This window comes from Papio anubis, chromosome 13 (assembly GCF_008728515.1).
Source record: "Papio anubis isolate 15944 chromosome 13, Panubis1.0, whole genome shotgun sequence".
In the NCBI taxonomy this organism is placed as follows: domain Eukaryota; kingdom Metazoa; phylum Chordata; class Mammalia; order Primates; family Cercopithecidae; genus Papio; species Papio anubis.
In genome coordinates this window covers 98,515,280-98,541,220 of record NC_044988.1, presented here as the reverse complement: position 1 = coordinate 98,541,220, position 25,941 = coordinate 98,515,280, and the positions used below count along the sequence as shown (strand labels likewise).

At 47.0% G+C, this 25,941-nt stretch overlaps 2 protein-coding genes across 4 annotated transcripts in view; one reads left to right on the top strand and one right to left on the bottom strand.

The window, feature by feature from the left end:
• Nucleotides 1-22,014, bottom strand: part of NUP188 (nucleoporin 188) — a 65,170-nt gene extending 43,156 nt beyond the window's left edge. Inside the window, exons 1-8 of one of the 3 annotated variants that reach the window (XM_031654625.1) lie at nt 21,927-22,014; nt 17,590-17,644; nt 11,706-11,779; nt 8,304-8,388; nt 7,685-7,765; nt 6,980-7,024; nt 6,306-6,398; nt 6,065-6,184 (exon numbers count right to left, since the gene is read on the bottom strand). In XM_031654625.1, the coding sequence (XP_031510485.1) occupies nt 6,065-6,184; nt 6,306-6,398; nt 6,980-7,024; nt 7,685-7,765; nt 8,304-8,388; nt 11,706-11,779; nt 17,590-17,644; nt 21,927-22,000 (627 nt within the window). In that variant the 5' untranslated portion in view covers nt 22,001-22,014. Of the gene's footprint in view, nt 1-6,064; nt 6,185-6,305; nt 6,399-6,979; nt 7,025-7,684; nt 7,766-8,303; nt 8,389-11,705; nt 11,780-17,589; nt 17,645-20,817; nt 20,837-21,926 lie in introns of those variants that run through there. The other 2 variants (XM_031654626.1, XM_031654627.1) reach the window with 2 other exon arrangements.
• A 361-nt stretch (nt 22,015-22,375) lies between these two features.
• Nucleotides 22,376-23,992, top strand: DOLK (dolichol kinase). Its single transcript, NM_001168981.1, is given in 1 exon segment — nt 22,376-23,992. A coding segment is annotated over 1 exon segment (1,617 nt).
• Nucleotides 23,993-25,941: the final 1,949 nt, after the last annotated feature.

Sequence of the window (25,941 nt, the reverse complement as noted above, 5' to 3'; positions counted from 1 at the left end):
ATATGTGTGTGTGTATATATATATATGTGTATATATATATGTGTGTGTATATATGTGTGTATATATATGTGTATATATATATGTATATATATGTGTATATATATATAGATATAAATGTATATATACACACACACACACACAGAACAGAAATCAATTAAATATAAAACATCATAATAAAGAAAACTGGCCGGACGCGGTGGCTCACGCCTATAATCCCAGCACTTTGGGAGACTGAACGGGGCAGATCACCTGAGCTCAGGAGTTCGAGACCACTCTGGGCAACATGGTGAAACCCTGTCTCTACTAAAATACAAAAAAAAGCTGAGCTTAATAGTGCGTACCTGTACTCCCATCTACTCGGGATGCTGAGGCAGCACAAGAATCACTTGAGTCCTGAAGGTGGAGGTTGCAGTGAGCCGAGATTACGCCACTGCACTCCAGTTTGGGCTACACAGTGAGACCGTCTCAAAAAAAAAATTTTTTTTTAATAAAGAAAATTGAAGACAAAACTATCATTATCAGAAATGAGCAAGGGCACAGCACTAGACTCCAAAGAGAGTAAAAGGATAAGAAAATAATATGAACAGCCTAGGTAAATACATTTCACTAGTGAAATGAAATGAACAAATTCCTTAAAGACACAAATTAACAAAATTGTCCCAAATAGAAATAGGAAACTTGAAAAGCTCCGTATCAATCAAGGAAAACAATTCAGTATTTAAAACTTTGTTAGAAACTTGATGAAAATTTTAAAAAGAGATCAAAAAAATTTTAATCAATAAATAAAATAATTAAAAACCTTTCCACAAAGAAAACTCCAGGCCCAGATGGCTTCACTGGTAAATTCCATCAAACATTTAAAGATAAGTTCCAAAAGGCAGGAACCATAATAGACAAAACTGAAAAAAACATTTATCAAAACTTAAAATGTTGGCTGGGCGAGGAGGCTCATGCCTGTAATCCTAGCACTCTGGGAGGCCAACGCAGGTGGATCACCTGAGGTCAGGAGTAAGACTAGCCTGACCAACATGGCGAAGCCCCATCTCTACCAAAAATAACAAAAATAAGACAGGCGTGGTGGCACATGCCTGTAATCCCAGCTACTCGGGAGGCTAGAGGCAGGGGAATCCCTTGAATCCGGGAGGCAGAGATTACACTTAGCCAAGATCATGCCACTGCACTCCAGCCTGGGTGACAGAGTGAGACTGTCTCAAAAACAAAACAAAACAAAACGAAACAAAACACTAAAATTAAAATGTTGGCTCTTGGAAAGATACAGTTTAGGAGCAGTGGCTCATGCCTGTAATCTCAGCACTTTGGGAGGCACCAAGGCGGATAAACCATTTGAGCTACAGAACTTAAGACCAGCCTGGGCAACATGGCAAAACCATCTCTACAAAAAAAAAAAAAAAAATTAGCCAAGTGTGGTGGTACCCGCCTGTAGTCCCAGCTACTTGTGGGGCTGAGGCAGGAGGGTCACTTGAGTCAGGGAGGTCGAGACTGCAGTGAATCAGGTTCCCACCACTGGATTCCAGTCTGAGGGACAAACCGAGACCTTGTCTCAAAAAGAAAAAGAAAGAAAGAGTTAAGGTGGGAAAAGACAAGCCAGTAGGTGAAAGAAAATAGTTGTGAAACATCTATCTGGTAAACAGCTTATATCTACAATATTGCACATAAAGAACTCTCACAATTTGGTAAGACAAACATCCACGAAAAACAAGGGGATAAAAATGTCAACAGACACTTGACTGAAGAAGGTATAATAAGCACGTGAAAAGATGTTCAACATCACTAGTCATCAGGGAAATACAAATTAAAACTACAATGAGGCCAAGTACGATGGCTCACACCAGTAATCCCAGCACTTTGGGAGGCCAAGGCCGGTGGATCACAAGGTCAGGAGAGTGAGACCATCCTGGCTAACACGGTGAAACTCTGTCTCTATTAAAAATACAAAAAACTAGCCGGGCGCGGTGGCTCAAGCCTGTAATCCCAGCACTTTGGGAGGCGGGGCAGGCGAGGATCCGCGAGTCGGAGGGTCGAGACCATCCTGGCTAACAGGGTGAAACCAAATCTCTATTAAATACAAAAACTAGCCGGGCCGAGGTGGCGGTGCCTGTAGTCCCAGCTACTCGGGAGGCTGAGGAGGCGGAGAATGCGGCGTGAACCCGGGGCCCGGGCTGATGAGCTGAGATCCGGCCCTGCACTCCAGCCTAGGCGACAGAGAACTCCGTCTCAAAAAAAAAAAAAAAACTAGCCAGGCATGGTGGCATGCCTGTAATCCCAGCTACTCAGGAGGCTGAGGCAGGAGAATCGCTTGAAAGTAGAGGTTGCAGTGAACTGAGATCATGCCACTGCACTCCAACCTGGGCAACAGAGCGAGACTCCGTCTCAAAAAAAAAAAGAAGCATATGGTGTATCAGCCTTGAGCAATGGCACCCATAATCCCAGCACTTTGGTGGGTTGAGGCAGGCAGATCACCTGAGGTCAGGAGTTCGAGACCAGCCTGACCAACATGGGGAAACCCAATCTCTACTCAAAATACAAAATTAGCTGGGCATGGTGGCGCGTGCCTTTAATCCCAGCTACTCGGGAGGCTGAGGCAGATGTGCTTGAACCCGGGAGGCGGAGACTGTGGTAAGCCAAGATCATGTCACTGCACTCCAGCCTGGGCAACAAGAGTAAAACATAGTCTCAAAAAAAAAAGAGTACGATGTGTCCTAGGCCAGGCGTGGTGGCTCACACCTGTAATCTCAGCACTTTGGGAGGCCAAGGCGAGCAGATCACCTGAGGTCGGGAGTTCGAGACCAGTCTGACCAACATGGAGAAACCCCATCTCTACTAAAAATACAAAATTAGCCTAGTGTGGTGGCACATGCCTGTAATCCCAGCTACTTGGGAGGCTGAGGCAGGAGAATCACTTGAACCTGGGAAGCAGAGGTTGTGGTGAGCCAAGATTGCACCATTGCACTCCAGCCTGGGCAACAAGAGCGAAACTCCATTCCAAAAAAAAAATAGATATATATATATGTATATATATATAGTGTGTCTTTCCCTTTGGTTATGTCTTTTTTTTTTTTTGGGACAGAGATTGCTCTGTTGCACAGGCCAGAGTGCAATGGCGTCATCTTGGCTCACTGCAATCTCCACCACTCGGATTCAAGCAATTCTCCTGCCTCAGCTTCCTGAGTAGCTGGGAGCACAGGTGCGTGCCACCACGCCCAGCTAACTTTTGTATTTTAATTTTATTTTTCTGAGACAGAGTCTTGCTCTGTTGCCTACGATGGAGTGCAGTGGCGCAAACTCGACTCACTGCAACCTCTGCCTCCTGGGTTCAGGAAATTCTCCTGCCTCAGCCTCCCGAGTAGCTGGGATTACAGGCACGCATCACCATGCACAGCTAATTTTTTTTGTATTTTTACTGGAGACGAAGTTTCACCATATTGGCTAGGCTTGCATTTTTATTTTTTATGGTTTTTCCTTTTTTTGAGACGGAGTCTTGCTCTGTCACCCTGGCTAGAGTACAGTGGTGCAATCTTGGTTCACTGTAACCTCTGCCTCCTGGGCTCAAGTGATCCTCCCACTCCAGCCTCCCGAGTAGCTGAGACTACAGGTGGGTGCCACCACACTCGCCTAATTTTTGTATTTTTAGTAGAGATGGGGTTTTACCATGTTGGCCAGGCTGGTCTTGAACTCCTGACTCAAGTGATCCGCCCACCTTGGCCTCCCAAAGTGCTGGGATTATAGGCCTGAGCCACCGTGCCCGGCCAATTTTTGTATTTTTAGTAGAAACAGGGTTTTACCATGTTGGCCAGGCTTGTCTCGAACGCCTGACCTAAAGTAATCTGCCTGCCTTGGCCTCCCACCGTGCTAGGATTACAGCCACTGTGCCCAGCCTCAGTTATGTCTTCTTTTACACCTTTTATAGCATTTTTAAAGTTCTCTTCATTTAGATTTTAAATTGTCCTAAACTTATTCCTGGGAATTTTAGGCTTGTATTGCAATTTCATGCTTCTGACTGCAAACTTTCCAAGGACAGGAATGTTGTATGTATGAACAGACCCTTTTCATCCATTAACTATGTTTTAAGTAGCTGTGTTTTTGACTTGTCTTAATAAGAATGTATTATTTTTAAAACAAACAAGGTCATGCTACAATCTATAGATGCAAACTGGTTTAGAAATTAGGATAAAATAATCAGACTGGTGTTACACACTGAGCAGAAAATAGTAAGATGAAATATTAAGTTCAGAATTCTATTAACAACTAAACAAATCTTAGGTAAGAAATGAAAGTAATGGGCCGGGCGCAGTGGCTCAAGCCTGTAATCCCAGCACTTTGGGAGGCCGAGACGGGCGGATCACGAGGTCAGGAGATCGAGACCATCCTGGTTAATATGGTGAAACCCCGTCTCTACTAAAAAGTACAAAAAAACTAGCCGGGCAAGGTGGCGGGCGCCTGTGGTCCCAGCTACTTGGGAGGCTGAGGCAGGAGAATGGCGTGAACCCGGGAGGCGGAGCTTGTAGTGAGCTGAGATCTGGCCACTGCACTCCAGCCTGGGCGACAGAGCGAAACTCCGTCTCAAAAAAAAAAAAAAAAAAAGAAATGAAAGTAATGGGACTGCAAAAAAGTCAAAGTCAGAATTAAGTACTATTAATTAATGTCATCAATATTTTGATTTGTATGACATGTTCAAACTTTTCTCAAGAATATTAATGCTTGAGCTTGTGATGGCTCAAGCCTGTAATCCCAGCACTTTGGGAGGCGAGAGGCAGGCGGATCACTAGATCAGGAGGTCGAGACCATCCCTGGCTAACCAGTGAAACCCGTCTCTACTAAAAATACAAAAACTAGCGGGGCCCGAGGTGGCGGCGCCCTGTAATTCCAGCAACTGGGGGAGGCTGAGACTAGGAGGAATGCAAATGGCTTCGGGGCCCGGGCTTGCAGTGAGCTGAGATCCGGCCACTGCACTCCAGCCTGAAGCTGATGAGGCGGGGAACTCCGTCTCAAAAGAATGATAATGTAGGCCAGGAGCGGTGGCTCAGCCTGTAATCCCAGCACTGTGGGAGGCCGAGGTGGGCGGATCATGAGGTCAGGAGATGGAGACCATCCTGGCTAACATGGTGAAACCCATCTCTACTAAAAAATGTCTAAAAAGCCTAGCCAGAGGTGGCCCGAGCCTATATAGTCCCAGCTACTTGGGAGGCTGGGGCGGGAAAATAGAAACAAGCCGGGGAGGCCAGAGCTTGCAGTGAGCTGAGATCGGCCACTGCACTCCCAGCCTGAAGCTGACAGAAAGCGAGACTCATCTCAAAAAAAAAAAAAAAAGAATGATAATCTAGGTCAGGCGCAGTGGCTCACGTCTGTAATCCCAACACTTTTGGAGGCCAAGGCAGGCAGATCACCTGAGGTCGGGAGTTCAAGACCAGCCTGGCCCACATAGTGAAACCATATCTCTTATCTCTACTAAAAATACAAAAAATTAGCTGGGCATGGTGGCAGGTGCCTATAATCCTAGCTACTTGGGAGGCTGGGGCAGTAAAATCGCTAGAACCCAGGAAACAGAGGTTGCAGTGAGCTGAGACTGTGCCATTGCACTCCAGCTTGAGCAACAGAGGGAGACTCCATCTCACCAAAAAAAAAAAAAAAAAAAAAAAGATAATCTATATGTTTTAAATGAATGAATAAATAATTTAACTTGCAGTTCTATAAGCAAGGGTGTGCAATCCTCCTAAGAGTTCCAGGCCAGGTGTGGTGGCTCACGCTTGTAATCCCAGCACTTTGGGAGGCTAAGGTGGGCAGATCACCTGAGGTCAGGAGTTCGACACCAGCCTAGCCAAGGTGGTGAAACCCCGTCTCTACTAAAAATGCAAAAATTAGCTGGGTGTGGCGACAGGTGCCTGTAATCCCAGCTACTTGGGTGGCTGAGGTAGGAGAACTGCTTAAACTCAGGAGATGGAGGTTGCAGTGAGCCAAGATCGCACCACTACACTCCAGCCTGGGTGACAATGCGAGACTCCATCTTAAAAAACAAGAGTTACAGGAGAGCACAGTAACCACATACCATGAGATTTCCATGTGTCTCCCAAGTTGGTGCTTCAGTTTTATAAAGCTCTTCAAACTGCTGTCTGTATTTTGAAACTAGTTCCTTCTCCAATTTATCAACACAGTCTGCATATTCAACCTTTAAAAATAATCAAGAGAGTAAATTATACCTAGAATAAAAGGTAAATATTCAAATAATATTAACAAAATTATTAAGATGATCCAGTGTAAAGAGAACCAAGAGGACTAAACAAGCTTACCCTATAGGGGTGTCTTTCATCTTGGAAGTAAGTGAGAAGGTGTAAGACACAACGAAGAATACAGGTTCTTTCTTCATAATAATAATCTGCAATCTGCGGAACCCAAAGATTCAAAATCAGTTACTCACCTTTGCACACAGGAAACTCAAGTTTAAATTTATTGATAATTTCACTTAAAGATGTGGATGGAAAAGTTAAATTTATATAAGGAATCACAGAAATGCAAACATACTGAATTAGGCCAAAATAAAGCAAAAGACTTTCATAAACCAGGATATACAGGATGAAAGGAATTATTGTTTAATAATATACACAAGTGGCCGGGCGCGGTGGCTCAAGCCTGTAATCCCAGCACTTTGGGAGGCCGAGACGGGCAGATCACGAGGTCAGGAGATCGAGACCATCCTGGCTAACACGATGAAACCCCGTCTCTACTAAAAATACATAAAAAACTAGCCGGGCAAGGTGGCGGGCGCCTGTAGTCCCAGCTACTCGGGAGGCTGAGGCAGGAGAATGGAGTAAACCCGGGAGGCGGAGCTTGCAGTGAGCTGAGATCCGGCCACTGCACTCCAGCCTGGGCTACAGAGCGAGACTCCGTCTCAAAAAAAAAAAAAAAAAAAAGAAGCTGTCACTCAATTTTACATCAAAGAATAGAAATGGTGACTACTACTGACCTTCAGGATTAAGGCCTGGCTCTGCCTCTCATCTTGCAGTACTGTCTGAAAAGAAAAACAGAGCAGTTAAGAGGCCATCTTTTAGGCAAAACTCAAGTAATAAGATACATACCTTCACTTCATCCTTCAAGATTATAATTGCACATTTATTTCTACATATACTTTCCACCTTATTTTCAACTCAAATGTACCCAAACCTGTGCTCAAATCCCTTCCCTTCTCCTCTGGCCTCAGTCCTCTTATGCAAAATGAGGGACTGGGCAGGCTAGAAATTCTACCAAATCCTTATCACCTCTAATAGCCCAAGATTCCATGATTAACATGTCAGTCTTTGACCTCTCCACTCCTCCAAGTATGAAGACAGATCTCAGCTTATGTGCATACATATTCTTTATTTTTTTAAAGAGATGGGGTCTCACTCTTTTGCCCCGGCTAGAGTGCAGCAGTGCGATCACAGTTGACTGAGCCTCAAACTCCTGGGCTCAAGTGATCCTCCTGCCTCAGCCTCCCAAGAAGCTGGGAGTACAGGCACAAGCCATTGCACCCAGGTCATGTTTTTTTAAAGCCTTTAGTAGGTCTTTCCTGAAGATGACTGTACCTGATCACCTACCACTGATAAAAGAATTGGTGCCAAAACCCTTCATTATCTAAAACTAACGGAAAACGGATAAAGGCAGCAGAAAGGAGCTGACATAAACCACAAACCTTTACTGAGTCCCGAGTACCCCTGTAGTCCTCTTGCAGGTAACACTGGAGTAACTGCACACTCTGTTCTTCATCAAGACCCTGAAACACAAGAGATTTTAAGTGAGGAACAGCCACTTCAGCTCAGAAGTCGCACACAGGATGCAGAGCATTTAAAGATTTGTCTTCTACAATGAACACAGGACTTGAATAAACAAAAATGCTACTCAAAGATTCATTCAACATAACAATTCTGACTCTAATGGAAGACAAGAGCCAGTCACTGACATACAATTTTTATTACAATTACATGTACATGCCAGAAACAACGATGCTTATTCACCAAGCACTCTAATACAGCAGTAGGCGTGATGTGAGTTTCTGAAATGACAAACTTAGTCACCTTAAAGACCACCACATGTCTGGTGAGGAAAACCCTATGATATGCAGTAAATGGATCAGGCAACTTTGACTTGTAACTTTTAGGGAGAAGAGTTACAACCTGGGTATTTATAAAACACAACATGTTCAATTTAATTCCCAAAACAAAAATAAACTGAATTTTCACTATCACTAGCAACACAACCATATACATCCACACTGCAAGTAATAAACTGAGCGAGTGCTAATTTTTACTCACCAAAAACTTGCTGATTCTTAAACCCAGTTCCTTCAATGGTGACGCTACATCTTTATTAGCTTTCACTTTTTCAGCTGAACTTGGGCTATGAAAAGAACAGTGAATCATTTCTTCATTCTCAATAGCCCACTGAGTTTAAAATAAAAATATTTTAAAATATTTTCACTACAGACTTTTTTCTGCCCTTCAGATGCCTATAAAATACACACACACACACACACACACACACACACATATTCACCTCCACAGACTTTATAACACAGAACTGGTTATGCCTAAGTAACAACAAACAAACAAACAAACAAACGAAAGTGGTTAAATTAGTTATAACAATGTTATTTGTAAACACATTAAGTTACATTATTTTTGATCCTTACTACTACCCTGAAAGGCAAATATCACTATTCTCCTTTTACAAATGGAATTGCCAACAGTTAGAAAGGGTAAATAACTTACCAAAAATCCCACAGCTAATAAACAGTTGCTAAAATTTAAAACCAAGTCTGTGGCATACATACATATTATCTGTAATAGCTCTGTCCACTGAGAAAGCCTAGAAGTTATAACACTCCAATAGCAGCAGGCACATGCAGCACCCTGATCCTGCTTTACAATACCATTATCTAATAACAGCATTCCTTGGAGAATTGGTTGATTCTAGAGCCAGGGCAAGGAAAATACAAGAAAATCTTGAAGCATCTTATAGTCAAAGAAAGTACAGAAGCGTTTAAAAAACCAAAGTCCTTTTGGTAGGAGATAACTTAATAGAAAAAAAAAAAGGAAAAGAAAAAAAGAAAAAAGGAAGGACACGCCCAAAGGAGAGAGGCCAACCTAAAAGAATGCCCAATGGCCAAAGCTGAAACAAGGTATAAACAAAGTATAAAATAAATAAAATAAATATATTTGAGTCCATACTGATATAAACTAATGAATAAATAAATAGGGTAGGGAGAGGCCAGCACAATGGCTCATGCCTGTAATCCCAGCACTTTGGGAGGTTGAGGCAGGAGGGTAGCTTGAGGCCAGGAGTTTGAGACCAGCCTAGACAATAAAGTGAGACCTCCACCTCCACCAAAAATGAAAAAAATTACCTGGACATGGCTATATTTAGTACTCACTTCCAAAAAATAAAGTAGGAAAAGAGAAAAAAGTAACTTTACAGAGGAGAAACTTGTCTAACGCCTCCTTAACTGAGTGGCCAAGATTAATATCACCAGTGATTTCATGTGGACAGCATGTACTCTCTGCTATGATGTGGTAAGAAGGGTAGCTCAGCCAGGCGCGGTGGCTCACGCCTATAATCCCAGTACTTTGGGAGGCTGAGGCAGGCGGATCACCTGAGGTCAGAAGTTCAAGACCAGACTGACCAATATGGTGAAACCATGTTTCTACTAAAAACACAAAAATTATCCAGGCAAGGTGACATGCACCTGTAGTCTCAGCTACTAGGGAGGCTGAGACAGAACTTCTTGAACCCAAGAGGCAGAGGTTGCAATGAGCTGAAATCGCACCACTGCACACCAGCATGGGCAACAAGAGCGAAACTCCATCTCAAAAAAAAGAAGTGCACCTCACCTCTGGGTATTCTTCCCAAAAACTCACAACCCCTAATAGTCTAGTAATAAGAAAAACATCAGACAAACCCAAATTGGGGGCATCCTACAAAATAACTGACCAGTCCTCAAACCTGTTCAAGGTCATGAAAATCAAGGTAAGACTAAGACACTGTCCAGCTAAGAGGAGACTACAGGCATCTGACAACTAGGTTGGATTCTGGAACAGAAAAAAGATAGTAAAGAAAACAGTAGGCTGGGTATGGCAGCCCACGCCTGTAATCTCAGCACTTTGGGAGGATGAGGCAGGCAGATCACTTGAGATCAGGAGTTCGAGGCCAGCCTGGCCAACATGGTGAAACCCCGTCTCTACTAAAAATACGAAAATTAGCAGGCATGGTGGCGGGTGCCTGTAATCCCAGCTACTCAGGAGGCTGAGGCAGGAGAATTGTTTAAACCCATGACGTGGAGGTTTCAGTGAGCCGAGATCGTGCCACTGCACTCCAGCCTGGGTAACAGAGGGAGACTGCATCTCAAAAACAAAAACAACAACAACAAAATAACAGACACTGGGGCTGAGAGCGGTGACTCACACCTATAATCCCAGCACTTTGGGAGGCTGAGGTGGAAGGATCACTTGAGGTCAGGAGTTCAAGACCAGCCTGGCCAACATAGTGACACCCCATCTCTACTAAAAATAGAAAAAAATTAGCTGCGTGTGGTGGTGGGCACCTGTAATCCCAGCTATTCAGGAGGCTGAGGCAAGAGAATCACTTGAACCTGGGTGGTGGAGGTTGCAGTGAGCTGAGATTGTGACACTGCACTCCAGCCTGAGCGATAAGGGCAAAACTCCATCTCAAAAAAAAAAAAAAAACAGACACTGGAATGAGACCACCAGGTTCGAATCCTGGTTCTACCACTTACTAGTTGTACCATGGCAAGTTACTTAACCGCTTTGTGCCTCAGTTTCCCCATTGGTAAAATGGAAACAATGATAAGAGTACCTAAATGTGATAATATAGTGATTATCTTTTTTAAAAGTCCATGTATTTTAGATACAGAGTCAAGTATTTGCAGATAAAATAACAAGGTATCTGGGATTTACTTCAAGGTAATTATGGGGGAAGAGTTAACAGATGAATAACAAGGAAAAGTTCATCGTTAACCCAAGGGAATGAAAATGGAAGGTAAAGATGTAATACATTCAAAATACGTACAAAAGTCGAAGGGAAATGAGCTTGACTTCAACTATAATGCATAACAGAATGAGATCTGGACTAGGAATCAAGATCAAATAGGCCCAGCCCTACAAGCCATATTCTCTTTATTTGTAACTACTCTATATTTTATTACTGTGTTTTCCACTACCCAATACAAAGATCTATATATTCACCCAAAAAATAAAAGTAGTAACTATCTCAAAGGGGTGTTGTGGGGATTAAATAACTTTTGATAAGTCAGGTGTTTACAGTAATAATTGTTACATAGTTAACACTACACAAGTGTCAGTTCTTAGTATCATCGTGCTATCTCCCATCAATTAGTGCTCGCACAGACACTGTGGACTCTGAATAAATATCAGAAAATTCGTTGAATGTTTAATAAATCCTCATCCCCACACATAGGTCATAATTATATTCTACAATACTGTATTTCTAGAAGGAATTTCCTTTTCTTTCAGCCAACAAAAAAAACAAATGTAACCTACTCTTTTCCACTGGTAAATGAAATTGTATTATCTCTGGTATACATAACCCTACAAAATCATCAAAGCATACAGGAGGATGGTTTCATCCATGCCAGCTTCCTTAAGGGAATTACTTTAACCAGACGCCTGGAATTGCCATACCTGGGAGGTTTGTAGTAAGAAAGCCCCTCTAACAATCGCCGCCAATGTTTATTCAGTTCTGCCTCAATCTGACTCTGGAAAAGAACAAGGCAATTATACAAATGCAGAATTTTTTTTTTTTTTTTTGAGACAGAGTCTTGCTCTATCACCCAGGCTGGAGTGCAGTGGCACGAATTTGGCTGACTGCAACCTCCGCCTCCAGGGTTCAAGTGATTCTCGAGTCTCAGCCTCCCGAGTAGCTGGAATTACAGGTGCCAGCCACCACACCCAGCTAATTATTGTATTTGTAGTAGAGACGGGGTTTCACCATGTTGGCCAGGCTGATCTTGAACTCCCAACCTCAGGTGATCTGCCCGCCTCAGCCTCCCAAAAGTGCTGGGATTACAGGCGTGAGCCAAGGCACCCGATCACAAATGCAGTTTTTTGTGTTTTTTTGTTTGTTTGTTTAAGACAGAGTCTCACTCTATTGCCCAGGATGGAGTGCAGTGGCACAATCTTGGCTCACTGCAACCTCCACCTCCTGGGTTCAAGCAATTCTCCTATCTTAGCCTCCTGAGTAGATGGGACTACAGCTTTGCACACCATGTCAGTCAGTTTTTTTGTATTTTTAGTAGAGATGAGGTTTCACCATATTGGCCAAGCTGGTCTTGAACTCCTAACCTCGTGATTCGCCCGCATCAGCCTCCCAAAGTGCAGGGATTACAGGCGTGAGCTACCGCGCCCGGCCCAAATGCAGTTTTATTAATAATCAGACTCGGCCAGGTGCGATTCGACTGCTTGGCCTCCTTCTTAGGTTGAGGTAGCAGAATGATATCTGTAGCCCTACTCTCAGCAGAAAATCAATGAACACAGGTATCTTTTCATAAACAGAATCAATGAAATACAAAGAAAGGTAATCCCAGCACTTTGGGAGGCCAAAGTGGGCAAATCCCCTGAGGCTGGCAGTTGGAGACCAGCCTGACCAACATGGAGAAACCCTGTCTCTACTAAAAAATACAAAATTAGCTAGGTGTGGTGGTGTATGCCTGTAATCCCAGCTACTCGAGAGGCTGAGGCAGGAGAATCACTTGAACCTGGGAGGCAGAGGTTGTGGTGAGCCGAGATTGCACCAATGCACTCCAGCCAGGGCAACAAGAATGAAACTCCGTCTCAAAAAAAAAAAAAAAAAAAAAAAATCAGATTTCAGAATCACACTAAGTATTACACATTCTTTTGAGTGTTTTTAATATGCATTTTCCCCACAGTTGAAATCATTTTGAATACAGAATTCTGTAACCTTCTTTTCTTTGCTTAACATTATAACATAATGACTTAACCTTATTATGAAAGTCTTGATAAACATACTTTCAAGTTGCTGCATAATACTTTATTAAGTTGGTAGATCATAATTCATTTACCATTCCTCTAATGTTTGATATACTTAAGCTGACTGTAATTATTTAATAATATAAATGATGTTGTGGTGAAATTTTCTTTGTTGTTTTTTGAGACAGGGTTCTGTCACCCAGGTTGGAGTGCAGTGATGCAATCATGGCTCGCTGCAGCCTTGATATCCTGAGCTTAAGTGATCTTTCCACCACAGCCTCCTGAATAGCTGAAACTATTAATACAAGCATATGCCACCAGGCCCAATTTTTTTTGTTTGTTTGTTTTGAGACAGAGTCTTGCTCTGTTGTCTAGGCTGGCGTGCAGTTGCTCGATCTTGGCTCACTTCAACCTCTGCCACCTGGGTTCAAATGATTCTCCTGACTCAGCCTCCCAAGCAGCTGGTACTATAGGCGCCTGCCACCAGACCTGGATAATCTTTTGTATTTTTAGTAGAGACGGGGTTTCACCGTATTAGCCAGGACAGTCTCAATCTGACTTCGTGATCCAACTGCCTTGGCCTCCCAAAAGTGCTGGGATTACAGGCAAGAACCACTGCACCTGGTCTAAGTTTTTTATATTTTGTATGAATCGGATCTCACTATGTTGCCCAGGCTGATCTCAAACTCCTGGGCTCAAGTAATTCTCCCACCTTGGCCTGCCAAGGTGCTGGGATTATAGGCATGAGCCCCCACGCCTAGTCACTGTGGTGAAGTTTTTTTTTTTTTTGAGAGAGAGTCTCGTTCTGTTTCCCAGGATAGAGTGCAGCAGCGTGATCTCGGCTCACTGTAACCTCTGCCTCCCAGGTTCAAGTGATTCTCCTGCCTCAGCCTCCTGAGTAGCTGGGATTACCCACTACTCAGGTGCCCACCACCACGCCCAGCTCCGTTTTGTGTTTTTAGTAGAGATGGGGTTTCACCATGTTGGCCTGGCTGGTCCTGAACTCCTGATCTCAGGTGATCCACCCACCTTGGCCTCCCAAAGTGCTGGGATTATAGGCATAAACCACCACGCCTGGCCTGTGGTAAAGTTTTATGTTCAAAACTTTTTCAGGAACTTTTTTTTTTTTTTTTTTTTTTTTTGAGACGGAGTCTCGCTGTGTCGCCCAGGCTGGAGTGCAGTGGCCGGATCTCAGCTCACTGCAAGCTCCGCCTCCCGGGTTTTTACGCCATTCTCCTGCCTCAGCCTCCCGAGTAGCCGGGACTACAGGCGCCTGCCACCTCGCCCGGCTAGTTTTTCGTATTTTTTAGTAGAGACGGGGTTTCACCGTGTTAGCCAGGATGGTCTCGAACTCCTGACCTCGTGATCCGCCCGTCTCGGCCTCCCAAAGTGCTGGGATTACAGGCTTGAGCCACCGCGCCCGGCCTTTTCAGGAACTTTTTTTTTTTTTTTTTTTGTATTTTTAGTAGAGACGGGGTTTCACCATGTTAGCCAGGATGGTCTCGATCTCCTGACCTCGTGATCCACCCGCCTCGGCCTCCCAAAGTGCTGAGATTACAGGCTTGAGCCACCGCGCCCGGCCTTTCAGGAACTTTTTAAAGATACATTCCTATAAGCAAAATTATCAAATGAAGACATTTCAAAAAATGCCAAGGCTCTAAAATAAGTAACATTAATTCTGCTAACAATAGTAACAAAAATAAATGAGTGTCATCTTAACACTTTATCTTCACAGGGTCAGAACACTCGAAAATCAACATGAAGAACTGTCCTTTATTGATTATATACTTGGAAATAACCTAGAAACCAGGCCAGGTGCAGTGGCTCACATCTGTAATACCACCACTTTGGGAGGCCAAGGTGTGTGGATCCTTGAGCCCAGGAGTTCGAGACTAGCCTAGGCAACAAGGTAAAACCCCATCTCTACAAAAAAAACAAAAATTTGCCAGGCGTGGTGGCTAATTTCTGTGGTCCCAGTTGCTCAGGAGACTGAGGATCACTTGATCCTGGAGATGGAGGCTGCAGTGAGCCAAGATTGTGTCACTGCACTCCAGCCTGGTGGACAGAGTAAGACCATGTCTCAAAAATAAAAATAAAAATATTAGAAACCTCAAGCCTGTAATCCCAGCACTTTGGGAGGCCGAGACGGGCGGATCACGAGGTCAGGAGATTGACAGCATCCTGGCTAACCCGGTGAAACCCCGTCTCTACTGAAAAAATACAAAAAACTAGCCGGGCGAGGTGGCGGGCGCCTGTAGTCCCAGCTACTCCGGAGGGCAGGAGAATGGCATAAACCCGGGAGGCGGAGCTTGCAGTGAGCTGAGATCCAGCCACTGCACTCTAGCCTGGGCGACAGAGCGAGACTCTGTCTCAAAAAAAAAAAAAAAAAAAAAAAAAATATATATATATATATATGTAAGAAACCACTGCCTCTATGATCAAGGCCTGAGAATCTTTCTTGGGCTGAGGTAGCAGAATGATATTTGTACCCCTACTCTCAGCAGCCAATCAATGAACACAGCTATCTTTTCATAAACGGAATCAATGAAATATAAAGCAAGGTAAATTTAGAAGACTTCAGTGGCTAGGCAAGGTAGTCTCAATTCAGCAAAGAAGTAGGGTATGAAAAATGTTTATAAAGCTTTTTGCTTTTTTGAGCCAGGGTCTCACTGTGTCTCCCAGGCTAGAGTTCACTGCAGCCTCAACCTCTCAGACTTAAGCAATCCTCTCACCTCGGACTCCTAAGTAGCTGGGACTACAGACATGCACCACCATGCCTGGCTAATTTTTTTTTTTTTTTTTGGAGACGGAGTCTCGCTCTGTCGCCCAGGCTGGAGTGCAGTGGCCGGATCTCAACTCACTGCAAGCTCTGCCTCTCGGGTTTACGCCATTCTCCTGCCTCAGCCTCCCGAGTAGCTGGGACTACAGGCGCCCGCCGCCTCGCCCGGCTAGTTTCTTGTATTTTTTAGTAGAGATGGGGTTTCACCGTGTTAGCCAGGATGGTCTCGATCTCCTGACCTTGTGATCCGCCCGTCTCGGCCTCCCAAAGTGCTGGGATTACAGGTGTGAGCCACCGTGCCTGGCCAACTAATTTTTTTTTTTAAATTTTTTGTAGAGATGGGGTCTTGCTATGTTGCCAGGGCTAGCCTTGAGCTTGTGCACTCAATTGATCCTTCTACCACGGCCTTCCAAAGTGCTGGGATTACAGGTATGAGCCACTGCATCTGGCCATGTTTATAGTTTTAGGAATTAAAAAAAGTGTTTACACCAGGCACAGTGGCTCACGCCTGTAATCCCAGCACTTTGGGAGGCTGAGGCAGGCAGATCACCTGAGGTCAGGAGTTCGAGACCAGCCTGGGCAACATGGTGAAACCCCATCTCTACTAAAAATACAAAAATTAGCCGGGCGTTGTGGCATGCACCTGTAATCCCCAGCTCCTTAAGAGGCTAAGGCAGGGAATCATTTGAACCCAGGAGACACAGGTTGCAATGAGCCGAGATCGTGCCACTGCACTCCAACCTGGCGAGAACCAGACTCCGTCTCAACAACAACAACAACAAAAAACGTAGCTAGGTGTGGTGGCTCATGCCTGTAACCCCAGCACTTTGGAATGCTGAGGGAGGCAGATCACCTGAGGTCAGAAGTTCGAGAACGACCTGGCCAACATGGCAAAACCCTGTCTCTACTAAAAATATAAACATCAGCCGGGCATGGTGGCGGACACCTCTAATCCCAGCTACTCGGGAGGCTGAGGCAGGAGAATCACTTGAACCCAGATGGCAAAGGTTGAAGTGAGCCAAGATCGAGCTACTACACTCCAGCCTGGGAGCAAGATTCCTGTCTCAAAAAAAAAAGAAAAAAAAAAGTGGCCAGGTGCAGTGGCTCACGCCTGTAATCCCAGGACTTTGAGATGCCAAGGCGGGTGGATCACCTGAGGTCAGGAGTTCAAGACCAGCCTGGCCAACAATGGTGAAACCCTGTCTCCACTAAAAATACAAAACTTAGCCAGGCGTGGTGGCATGCACCTGTAATCTCAGCTACTCGGGAGGCTGAGGAAGGAGAATCGCTTGAACCTGGGAGGCAGAGGTTGCAGTGAGCTGAGATCATGCTATTACACTCCAGCCTGGGTAACAAGAGTGAAACTCTACCTCAAAATAAATAAATAGGCCAGGCACAGTAGCTCACACCTATAATCACAGTAATTTGGGAGGTCAAAGAGGGCAGATCACCTGAGGTCAGGAGTTTGAGACCAGCCTGACCAAAATGCAGAAACCACATCCCTACCAAAAATACAAAATTAGTCAGGTGTGGTGGTGCATGCCTGTAACACTAGCTACTCAGGAGGCTGAGTCAGGAGAATCGCTTGAACCTGGGAGGCGGAGGTTGCGGTGAACCGAGTTCACGCCACTGCACTCCAGCCTGGGCAACAAGAGCGAAACTCCGTCTCTAAATAAATAAATAAATAAATAAATGTGTTTACTTCCTACATTTAAAAAAAAAAAAAGGTTTTTTTTTTTTTTTTGTAACAAAAGCTACACGAAGAACCCAGAGAACCCACTCAAGAACACCGCCACTTACCAGCTCTCTCAGAGCTGACCTTCCAAGCAGAATAGTCCACAGTTCTCTACTGCTTCTGTAAAATGAAAGAACAGAGATAATTTTTCTCTTTTTGATCATACAAACTTGTACACTGCCTCAGAGCCATTTTGTCTACTCTCTACAAGCAAAACATCTCAATATACAAAATGATTTGTTAAATTTTTGGAAAGTAATCTTTTATACAATAATATTGTTACGGGCGGGCGCAGTAACTCATGCCTGTAATCATGGCACTTTGGGAGGCCGAGGCAGGCGGATCATGAGGTCAGGAGATAGAGACCATCCTGGCTAACACGGTTAAACCGTCTCTACTAGGCCGGGCGCGGTGGCTCAAGCCTGTAATCCCAGCACTTTGGGAGGCTGAGACGGGCGGATCAACGACGAGGTCAGGAGATCGAGACCATCCTGGCTAACACGGTGAAACCCCGTCTCTACTAAAAAATACAAAAAACTAGCCAGGCGAGGTGGCGGGCGCCTGTAGTCCCAGCTACCCAGGAGGCTGAGGCAGGAGAATGGCGTAAACCCGGGAGGCGGAGCTTGCAGTGAGCTGAGATCCGGCCACTGCACTCCAGCCTGGGTGACAGATAAGACCGCCGCCTCAAAAAAAAAAAAAAAAAACCGTCTCTACTAAAAATACAAAAAATTGGCCGGGCGTTGTGGCGGGTGCCTGTATCCCCAGCTACTTGGGAGGCTGAGACAGGAGAATGGCATGAACCCAGGAGGTGGAGCTTGCAGTGAGCCGAGATCACGCCACTGCACTCCAGCCTGGGCAACAGAGCAAGACTCCGCTTCAAAAAAATAATAATAATAAAATTTAAAAATACTGTTAGAAATTTAATGTTCAAAATATCAATTAGGAAACTAAAACATAAGATTTTAACCTGGCCAGGCACGGTGGCTCATGCCTGTAATCCCAGCAGTTTGGGAGGCTAAGTTGGGTGGATCACCTGAGGTCAGGAGTTTGAGACCAGTGTGGCCAACATGGCCCCATCTCTACTAAACAAAAACCTCATCTCTACTAAAAATACAAAAATTAGTCGGGCATGGTAGCAGGTTCCTGTACTCCCAGATACTCGGGAGGCTGATACACAAAAATCGCTTGAACACAGGCGGCAGAGGTTGCAATAAGCCAAGATCACACTACTGCACTCCAGCCTGGGTGACGATGTGTCTATCTCCAACAAACAAACAAAAAAAGACATTCTCTCAATAAATAGTTATTACTTAAAAAAAAAAGTTATTAAAGGTACAGAGATTTTATTTTGTCAGATTCTAAACCATCACTGAGAATAGTAATCTGTAATAATCAAACACTGCTTAGAAAGCCTATCTGCAGAGAGAGAAGGGATGAAAAGATCCTAAACTATGCTAAACATTTTGCAAAAAGAATGCAAGCTATGGCTGGACGTGGTAGCTCACGCCTGTAATCCCAGCACTTTGGGAGGCCGAGGTAGGCGGATCACGAGGTCAAGAGATCGAGACCATCCTGGCCAACAAGGTGAAAACCCGTCTCTACTAAAAACACAAAAATTAGCTAGGCATGGTAGTGCGTGCTTGTAGTCCCAGCTACTCGGGAGGCTGAGGCAGGATAATCGCTTGAACCCGGAGGCAAAGGTTGCAGTGAGCCGAGATCGCATCACTGCATTCCAGTCTGGCGACAAAGCGAGACTCCTTCTCAAAAACAAACAAACAAACAAAAAAGAATGCAAACTATGTTAACTACAAGGTAAAACGAAAAAATAAGCCGGGAACAGTGGCTCACACCTGTAATCCCAGCACTTTGGAAGGCCAAGGTGGAAGGAGTACTTGAGCCCTGGAATTTGAGACCAGCCTGGGCAACATGGCGAATCCCTGTCTCTACAAAAAAAAAATAGAAAATTAGCTAGTGTGGGCCGGGCACAATGGCTCACACCTGTAATTCCAGCACTTTGGGAGGCTGAAGCGGGCGGATCACTTGAGGTCAAGAGTTCGAGACCAGCCTGGACAGATCAGATGGTGAAACCCCATCTCTACTAAAAATACAAAAATTAGCCAGGCATGGTGGCAGATGCCTGTAGTCCCAGCTATTGGGAGACTGAGGCACAATAATCACTTGCACCCAGGAGGTGGAGGCTGCAGTGAGCTGAGATCGCGCCACTGCACTCCAGCCTGGGCGACAAAGAATCTGTCTCAAAAAAAAAAAAAAAATTAGCTAGTGTGGTGGTGTGCACCTATGTTCCCAGCTCCAGGGAGGGCTCATGATGTAGGAGGCGCCACTGAGCCCTGGAGGGCAAGGCTGCAGTGAGTCATAATCAGGAGTGATCAAGGAGGATCACCTGAGCCTAGGAGTTCGAGATTAGCATGGGCAACACAGTGAGATCTTGTCTCTACAGAAAATACAAAAATTAGCCAGGCATAGTGGCATGTGCCTGTAGCCCTAGCTACTTTGGAGGCTGAGGTGGGAGAATCAGTTGGGCCAGGGAGGCAGAGGTTGCAGTGAGCCAAGATCCTGCCACTGCACTCCAGCCTGCATGACAGAACAAGACCCCTTCTCCAAAAAAAAAAACAAAAAAAAAACCAAAAAAACACTGTAACACAAAGCACTAGCTCTGTTTTAAAATTGTCAGCCTGTAATCCCAGCACTTTGGGAGGCCGAGGCCAGTGGATCACCTGAGGTCATGGGTTGGAGACCAGCCTGGCCAACATGGTGAAACCCTGTCTCTATTAAAAATACAAGAAATTAGTTGCGCGTGGTAGCGGGCGCCTGTAATCCCAGCTACTCGGGAGACTGAGGCAGGAGAATCCTTTGAACCCAGGAGGCAGAGGTTGCAGTGAGTGAAAATCGGGCCAGTGCACTTCAGCCTGGGCAACAACAGTGAGACTCCGTCTCAAATAACTAGTCTTTTAGGATTTTCTCATCAAAAGAGGTTTAAACACACCTAAAATTTATACATCTCTTTCCTAATGGTTAATGCTTTAAAAGCAACTTCGATTCTGCTCAATGAATAGCCACCAACTCCCACATGGCACACTGGAATCACTAATCATTTTTCTCATAACAAGACAGTATGCAGGCCAGGCAAGGTGGCTCATGCCTGTAATCCAGCAGTTAAAGAGGCTGAAGCTGACAGATCACTTGAGGTCAGGAGTTCCAGACCAGCCTGGCCAAAATGGTGAAGCCCTGTCTCCACTTAAAACACAAAAATTAGCGGGTGTGGTGGTGCGTACCTGTAGTCTTATCTACTAGGGAGGCTGAGGCAGGAGAATCGCTTGAACCCGGGAGGCAGAGGTTGCAGTGAGCCGAGATGGCGCCACTGGACTCCAGCCTGGGCGACACAGGGAGACTCCATCTCAAAAAAAAAAAAAAAAAAAAAAAAGTGGGGAAAACACTGCTGGCACAGGGAAGGATAAGAGGCAGGGATGTTTAATTTTAAGGAGGGAGGGTGGTGGGAAGACCGAAGACCTTCGGGCTGCAATGTGGAAAACGGAGGGAGGCGTGGTGGTCTGGTTATAGCACTGGAGGCACGCAGACTTCAGCCTGAATCCTCTCTTTATCACTTGGCTAGCTCTGAGCCGGACTTCTGAGTCATCCGTGAAATACAAGGCGCCTCTCGGAGTTGCGAGAATTGAATGAGGTAACTCATGGGAAGCGCTCCATCAGGGTCTGACGCTAGAAAGCACTTTGTGAGAATTGTAGCTTTCGTATATAATATTTCATCTTCTTATCCCTAAAGCCTAGTTCAGTCCCTTAAATCTCTTGGAGGATTTGGACATGCTCGCCGACTGATTCAATGCAAGAAAAGGACGATTCGAGGCGTGGAGAGGGCAGAAACCGCAAGCGCGGCTCCGCTCGACGCGAAACAAAATCCTAACAAGAACAGACCGCGGGAGAGGTTGGGGAGCCAGCAGGGCGCACTCGACGCCGGGGCAGGACACTGGGCGCCTGCAGCAGGGACGTGGGTAGGGGGTACCCGAGGCGACCGCAAAGCTCCCCGTGGCTCGAGGGAGCGTCACGGCCGGACAAGGAAGCGCGGGTGGGGCGCCAAGGGACGCGCCGGAGCTGAGAGGAGAGGAAGGCAAAGTGCCCTGGATGAGGAGATGGGAGGCCAACCGCGGAGCGAAGGGGTGAAGAGCCGGCCCCCCTCCTGAAGAAGACTTCAGATCCCCGCGCGCGGGGACCGTTTGGACGTAACCGCCTCCTGTCTCAGTGCCCGTCCACCCAGCCGGGGTTGGCCCTGCCACCGTCGCCACATCCCGCCTCCAATTCCCGCCCCTCTTCCGCTCGGCTTTGACCCCGCGCCTCACAGCCACCCCGGTCCACTCGACCCGCTCCGCACCTCACACACGGCCCGCCGGCGGCCGCCGCCATCTTCGAGCGCGCGCGCGCCCTAACCCCGCCCCCAGACGCCATGCCCACGTGACCGCTCGCCCCCGGACCGGGAGCGTGGGCGGGGATTTCATCACGTGACGTTGCCGCGGGGCAGTGCCAAGATGGCGAGGCCCAAAGAGGTGAGGAGCCGGCAGCGGGGGCGGCTGTAACTGAGAGGAAGGCTGCAGAGTGGCGACGTCTACGCCGTAGGTTGGAGGCTGTGGGGGGTGGCCGGGCGCCAGCTCCCAGGCCGCAGAGAGTGACCTGCGGTGGAGTTCCCTCCTCGCTGTTGGAGAACGGAGGGAGAAGGTTGCTGGCCGGGTGAAAGTGCCTCCCTCTGCTTGGCGGGGCTGAGGGGCCCGAAGTCTAGGACGTCCGTAGTCACCCCGGCCTCTGTGAAGCCCCAGGTCTAGAGACATGACCCGAGAGTGCCCATCGCCGGCCCCGGGGCCTGGGGCTCCGCTGAGTGGATCGGTGCTGGCAGAGGCGGCAGTAGTGTTTGCAGTGGTGCTGAGCATCCATGCAACTGTATGGGACCGATACTCGTGGTGCGCCGTGGCCCTCGCAGTGCAGGCCTTCTACGTCCAATACAAGTGGGACCGGCTGCTACAGCAGGGAAGCGCCGTCTTCCAGTTCCGAATGTCCGCAAACAGTGGCCTACTGCCCGCCTCCATGGTCATGCCTTTACTTGGACTAGTCATGAAGGAACGGTGCCAGGCTGCTGGGAACCCGTTCTTTGAGCGTTTTGGCATTGTGGTGGCAGCCACTGGCATGGCAGTGGCCCTCTTCTCATCAGTGTTGGCGCTCGGTATCACTCGCCCAGTGCCAACCAACACTTGTGTCATCTTGGGCTTGGCTGGAGGTGTTATCATTTATATCATGAAGCACTCGCTGAGCGTGGGGGAGGTGATCGAAGTCCTGGAAGTCCTGCTGATCTTCGTTTATCTCAACATGATCCTGCTGTACCTGCTGCCCCGCTGCTTCACCCCTGGTGAGGCACTGCTGGTATTGGGTGGCATTAGCTTTGTCCTCAACCAGCTCATCAAGCGCTCTCTGACACTGGTGGAAAGTCAGGGGGACCCAGTGGACTTCTTCCTGCTGGTGGTGGTAGTAGGGATGGTACTCATGGGCATCTTTTTCAGCACTCTCTTTGTCTTCATGGACTCAGGCACCTGGGCCTCCTCCATCTTCTTCCACCTCATGACCTGTGTGCTGAGCCTTGGTGTGGTCCTTCCCTGGCTGCACCGGCTCATCCGCAGGAACCCCCTGCTCTGGCTTCTGCAGTTCCTTTTCCAGACAGACACCCGTATCTACCTCCTAGCCTATTGGTCTCTGCTGGCCACCTTGGCCTGCCTGGTGGTGCTGTACCAGAATGCCAAGCGGTCATCTTCCGAGTCCAAGAAGCACCAGGCCCCCACCATCGCCCGAAAGTATTTCCACCTCATTGTGGTAGCCACCTACATCCCAGGTATCATCTTTGACCGGCCACTGCTCTATGTAGCTGCCACTGTATGTCTGGCGGTCTTCATCTTCCTGGAGTATGTGCGCTACTTCCGCATCAAGCCCTTGGGTCACACTCTACGGAGCCTCCTGTCCCTTTTTCTGGATGAACGAGACAGTGGACCACTCATTCTGACACACATCTACCTGCTCCTGGGCATGTCTCTTCCCATCTGGCTGATCCCCAGACCCTGCACACAGAAGGGTAGCCTGGGGGGAGCCAGGGCCCTCGTCCCCTATGCTGGTGTCCTGGCTGTGGGTGTGGGTGATACTGTGGCCTCCATCTTTGGTAGCACCATGGGGGAGATCCGCTGGCCTGGAACCAAAAAGACTTTTGAGGGGACCATGACATCTATATTTGCGCAGATCATTTCCGTAGCTCTGATCTTAATCTTTGACAGTGGAGTGGACCTAAACTACAGTTACGCTTGGATTTTGGGGTCCATCAGCACTGTGTCCCTCCTGGAAGCATACACTACACAGATAGACAATCTCCTTCTGCCTCTCTACCTCCTGATACTGCTGATGGCCTAGCTGTTACAGTGCAGCAGCAGTGACAGAGGAAACAGACATGGGGAGGGCGAACAGTCCCCACAGCAGACAGCTACTTGGACGTGAAGAGCCACGGTGTGAAAAGCAGATTTGATTTTTCAGTTGATTCAGATTTAAAATAAAAATCAAAGCTCTCCTAGTTCTAGTTTTGCTGATACTTATTTTTTATTTTTATTTTTATTTTTTTTGAGACAGTTTTGCGCTTGTTGCCCAGGTTGGAGTGCAGTGGTGCGATCTCGGCTCACCGCAACCTCTGCCTCCCAGGTTCAAGCGATTCTCCTGCCTCAGCCTCCCTAGTAGCTGGGATTATAGGCATGTGCCACCACGCGCTAATTTTGTATTTTTAGTAGAGACAGGGTTTCTCCATGTTAGTCAGGCTGGTCTCGAACTCCCGACCTCAGGTGGTCCGCCTGCCTCGGCCTCCCAAAGTGCTGGGATTACAGGTGTGAGCCACTGTCCCAGCCTTGCTGATATTTAAAATGAAAAGAGTCTTAAGGGATAATCCAGCAACTCAAAGAACCTGAGTGTGCTGTAGAGCGCCCCCTCTTTCACCCTGCAGCCTCGGAGGAGGCCAGAGTGGATGCTGGAGGGAGTAAAGCATAATGGTTAACACTTTAGTCTCTGGGTCAAACTAATCTGGTCAGAATCCTTGGCTGCACAGCTTCTTATTAACTTTGTGACCTTGGATGGCTGGGCCATTTAGTTAGGCTGAACCTCAATTATCTTGCAGATGGGAGTAATGACAGCCCACACCTCGAGGGGTGTTGTGAGGGTCCAGCCTAGAGCCCACCCCTGAAAAGCAGTCAGGGCCAGGCTCGGTGGCTCAAGCCTGTAATCCCAGCACTTTGGGAGGCTGAGGCGGGCGGATCACGAGGTCAGGAGATCGAGACCATCCTGGCTAACACGGTGAAACCCTACTCCTACTAAAAATACAAACAGCCGGGCCAGTTGGAGCGGGCGCCTGTAGTCCTGAAGCTACTCGGGAGGCTGAGGCAGGAGAATGGCGTGAACCCCGAGAGGCGGAGCTTGCAGTGAGCCAAGATCCGGTCACTGCACTCCAGCCTGGGCGACAGAGCGAGACTCCGTCTCAAAAAAAAAAAAAAAGCAGTCAGAAAGGGAAAGAGTCATTTCTACCAAAGACCAGTCCTCATCTTAGCGAAAAGCTGAAAAGCTAGGCAAACCATTTTGAAACCAGAGTGACCTTTGCTCTCCTGACTTCACTTGGAGGTGGAGAACCCCTGAGGGAAAGAGCCCAGGGCTAGGAATTACTGGAGGGAGAGGTGGGTCAACTTTGGCGGGGTTGAGGGAGGGTCACATCCTGCTTGGGCTGGATCTTGTATTAGCCAACCCCACCCCGCCTCTGGTGTCCCACTGAGCGGTGCCCATAGAGAAAGATGGGCTGAATAGCACCAGGACCTCATCAAGGGGTCCTTCCTAAGACCCTTCCACATTCTAGTCATGTCCAAACCTGTGTGTGTTTCTTCCCAAGGTAGGAAAGATCCACAGGGGGTGGGGGAGTTTCCTGAGAGGTAAAATGACTGTATGAGAGGCCCACGCTCCAGCCTTGCTCTCTGAGAGGACAGGCTCTGGGACTGCCTCGTTCCCCACCCCATCCCCCAAGGCTAGCACAGGGGGCTGACGAGGAGCAGGAAATCAGTAGATTTGGGAGTCCATCTGCACTGTGTCCCTCCCGGAAGTGTACACTACACAGATAGTGAATGCATAAACATTTTCCGTCACTAGGAAGATAGCACAGCAAGATTCCTGAGACTGGACAAGGTTCTCCCTTTCTCCCCCAGCTTAGGGAGGATGTCAGAGGAGGTGAGAGCTTTGGTCCACCAAGGCCAGAAGCCAGGAGCAGAGCTCCAGGGAGCCGAAGCTTCTGCTCGAGAATCACTGCCATGTCCTTTCCCTCAGAGGAGAGTATTGAG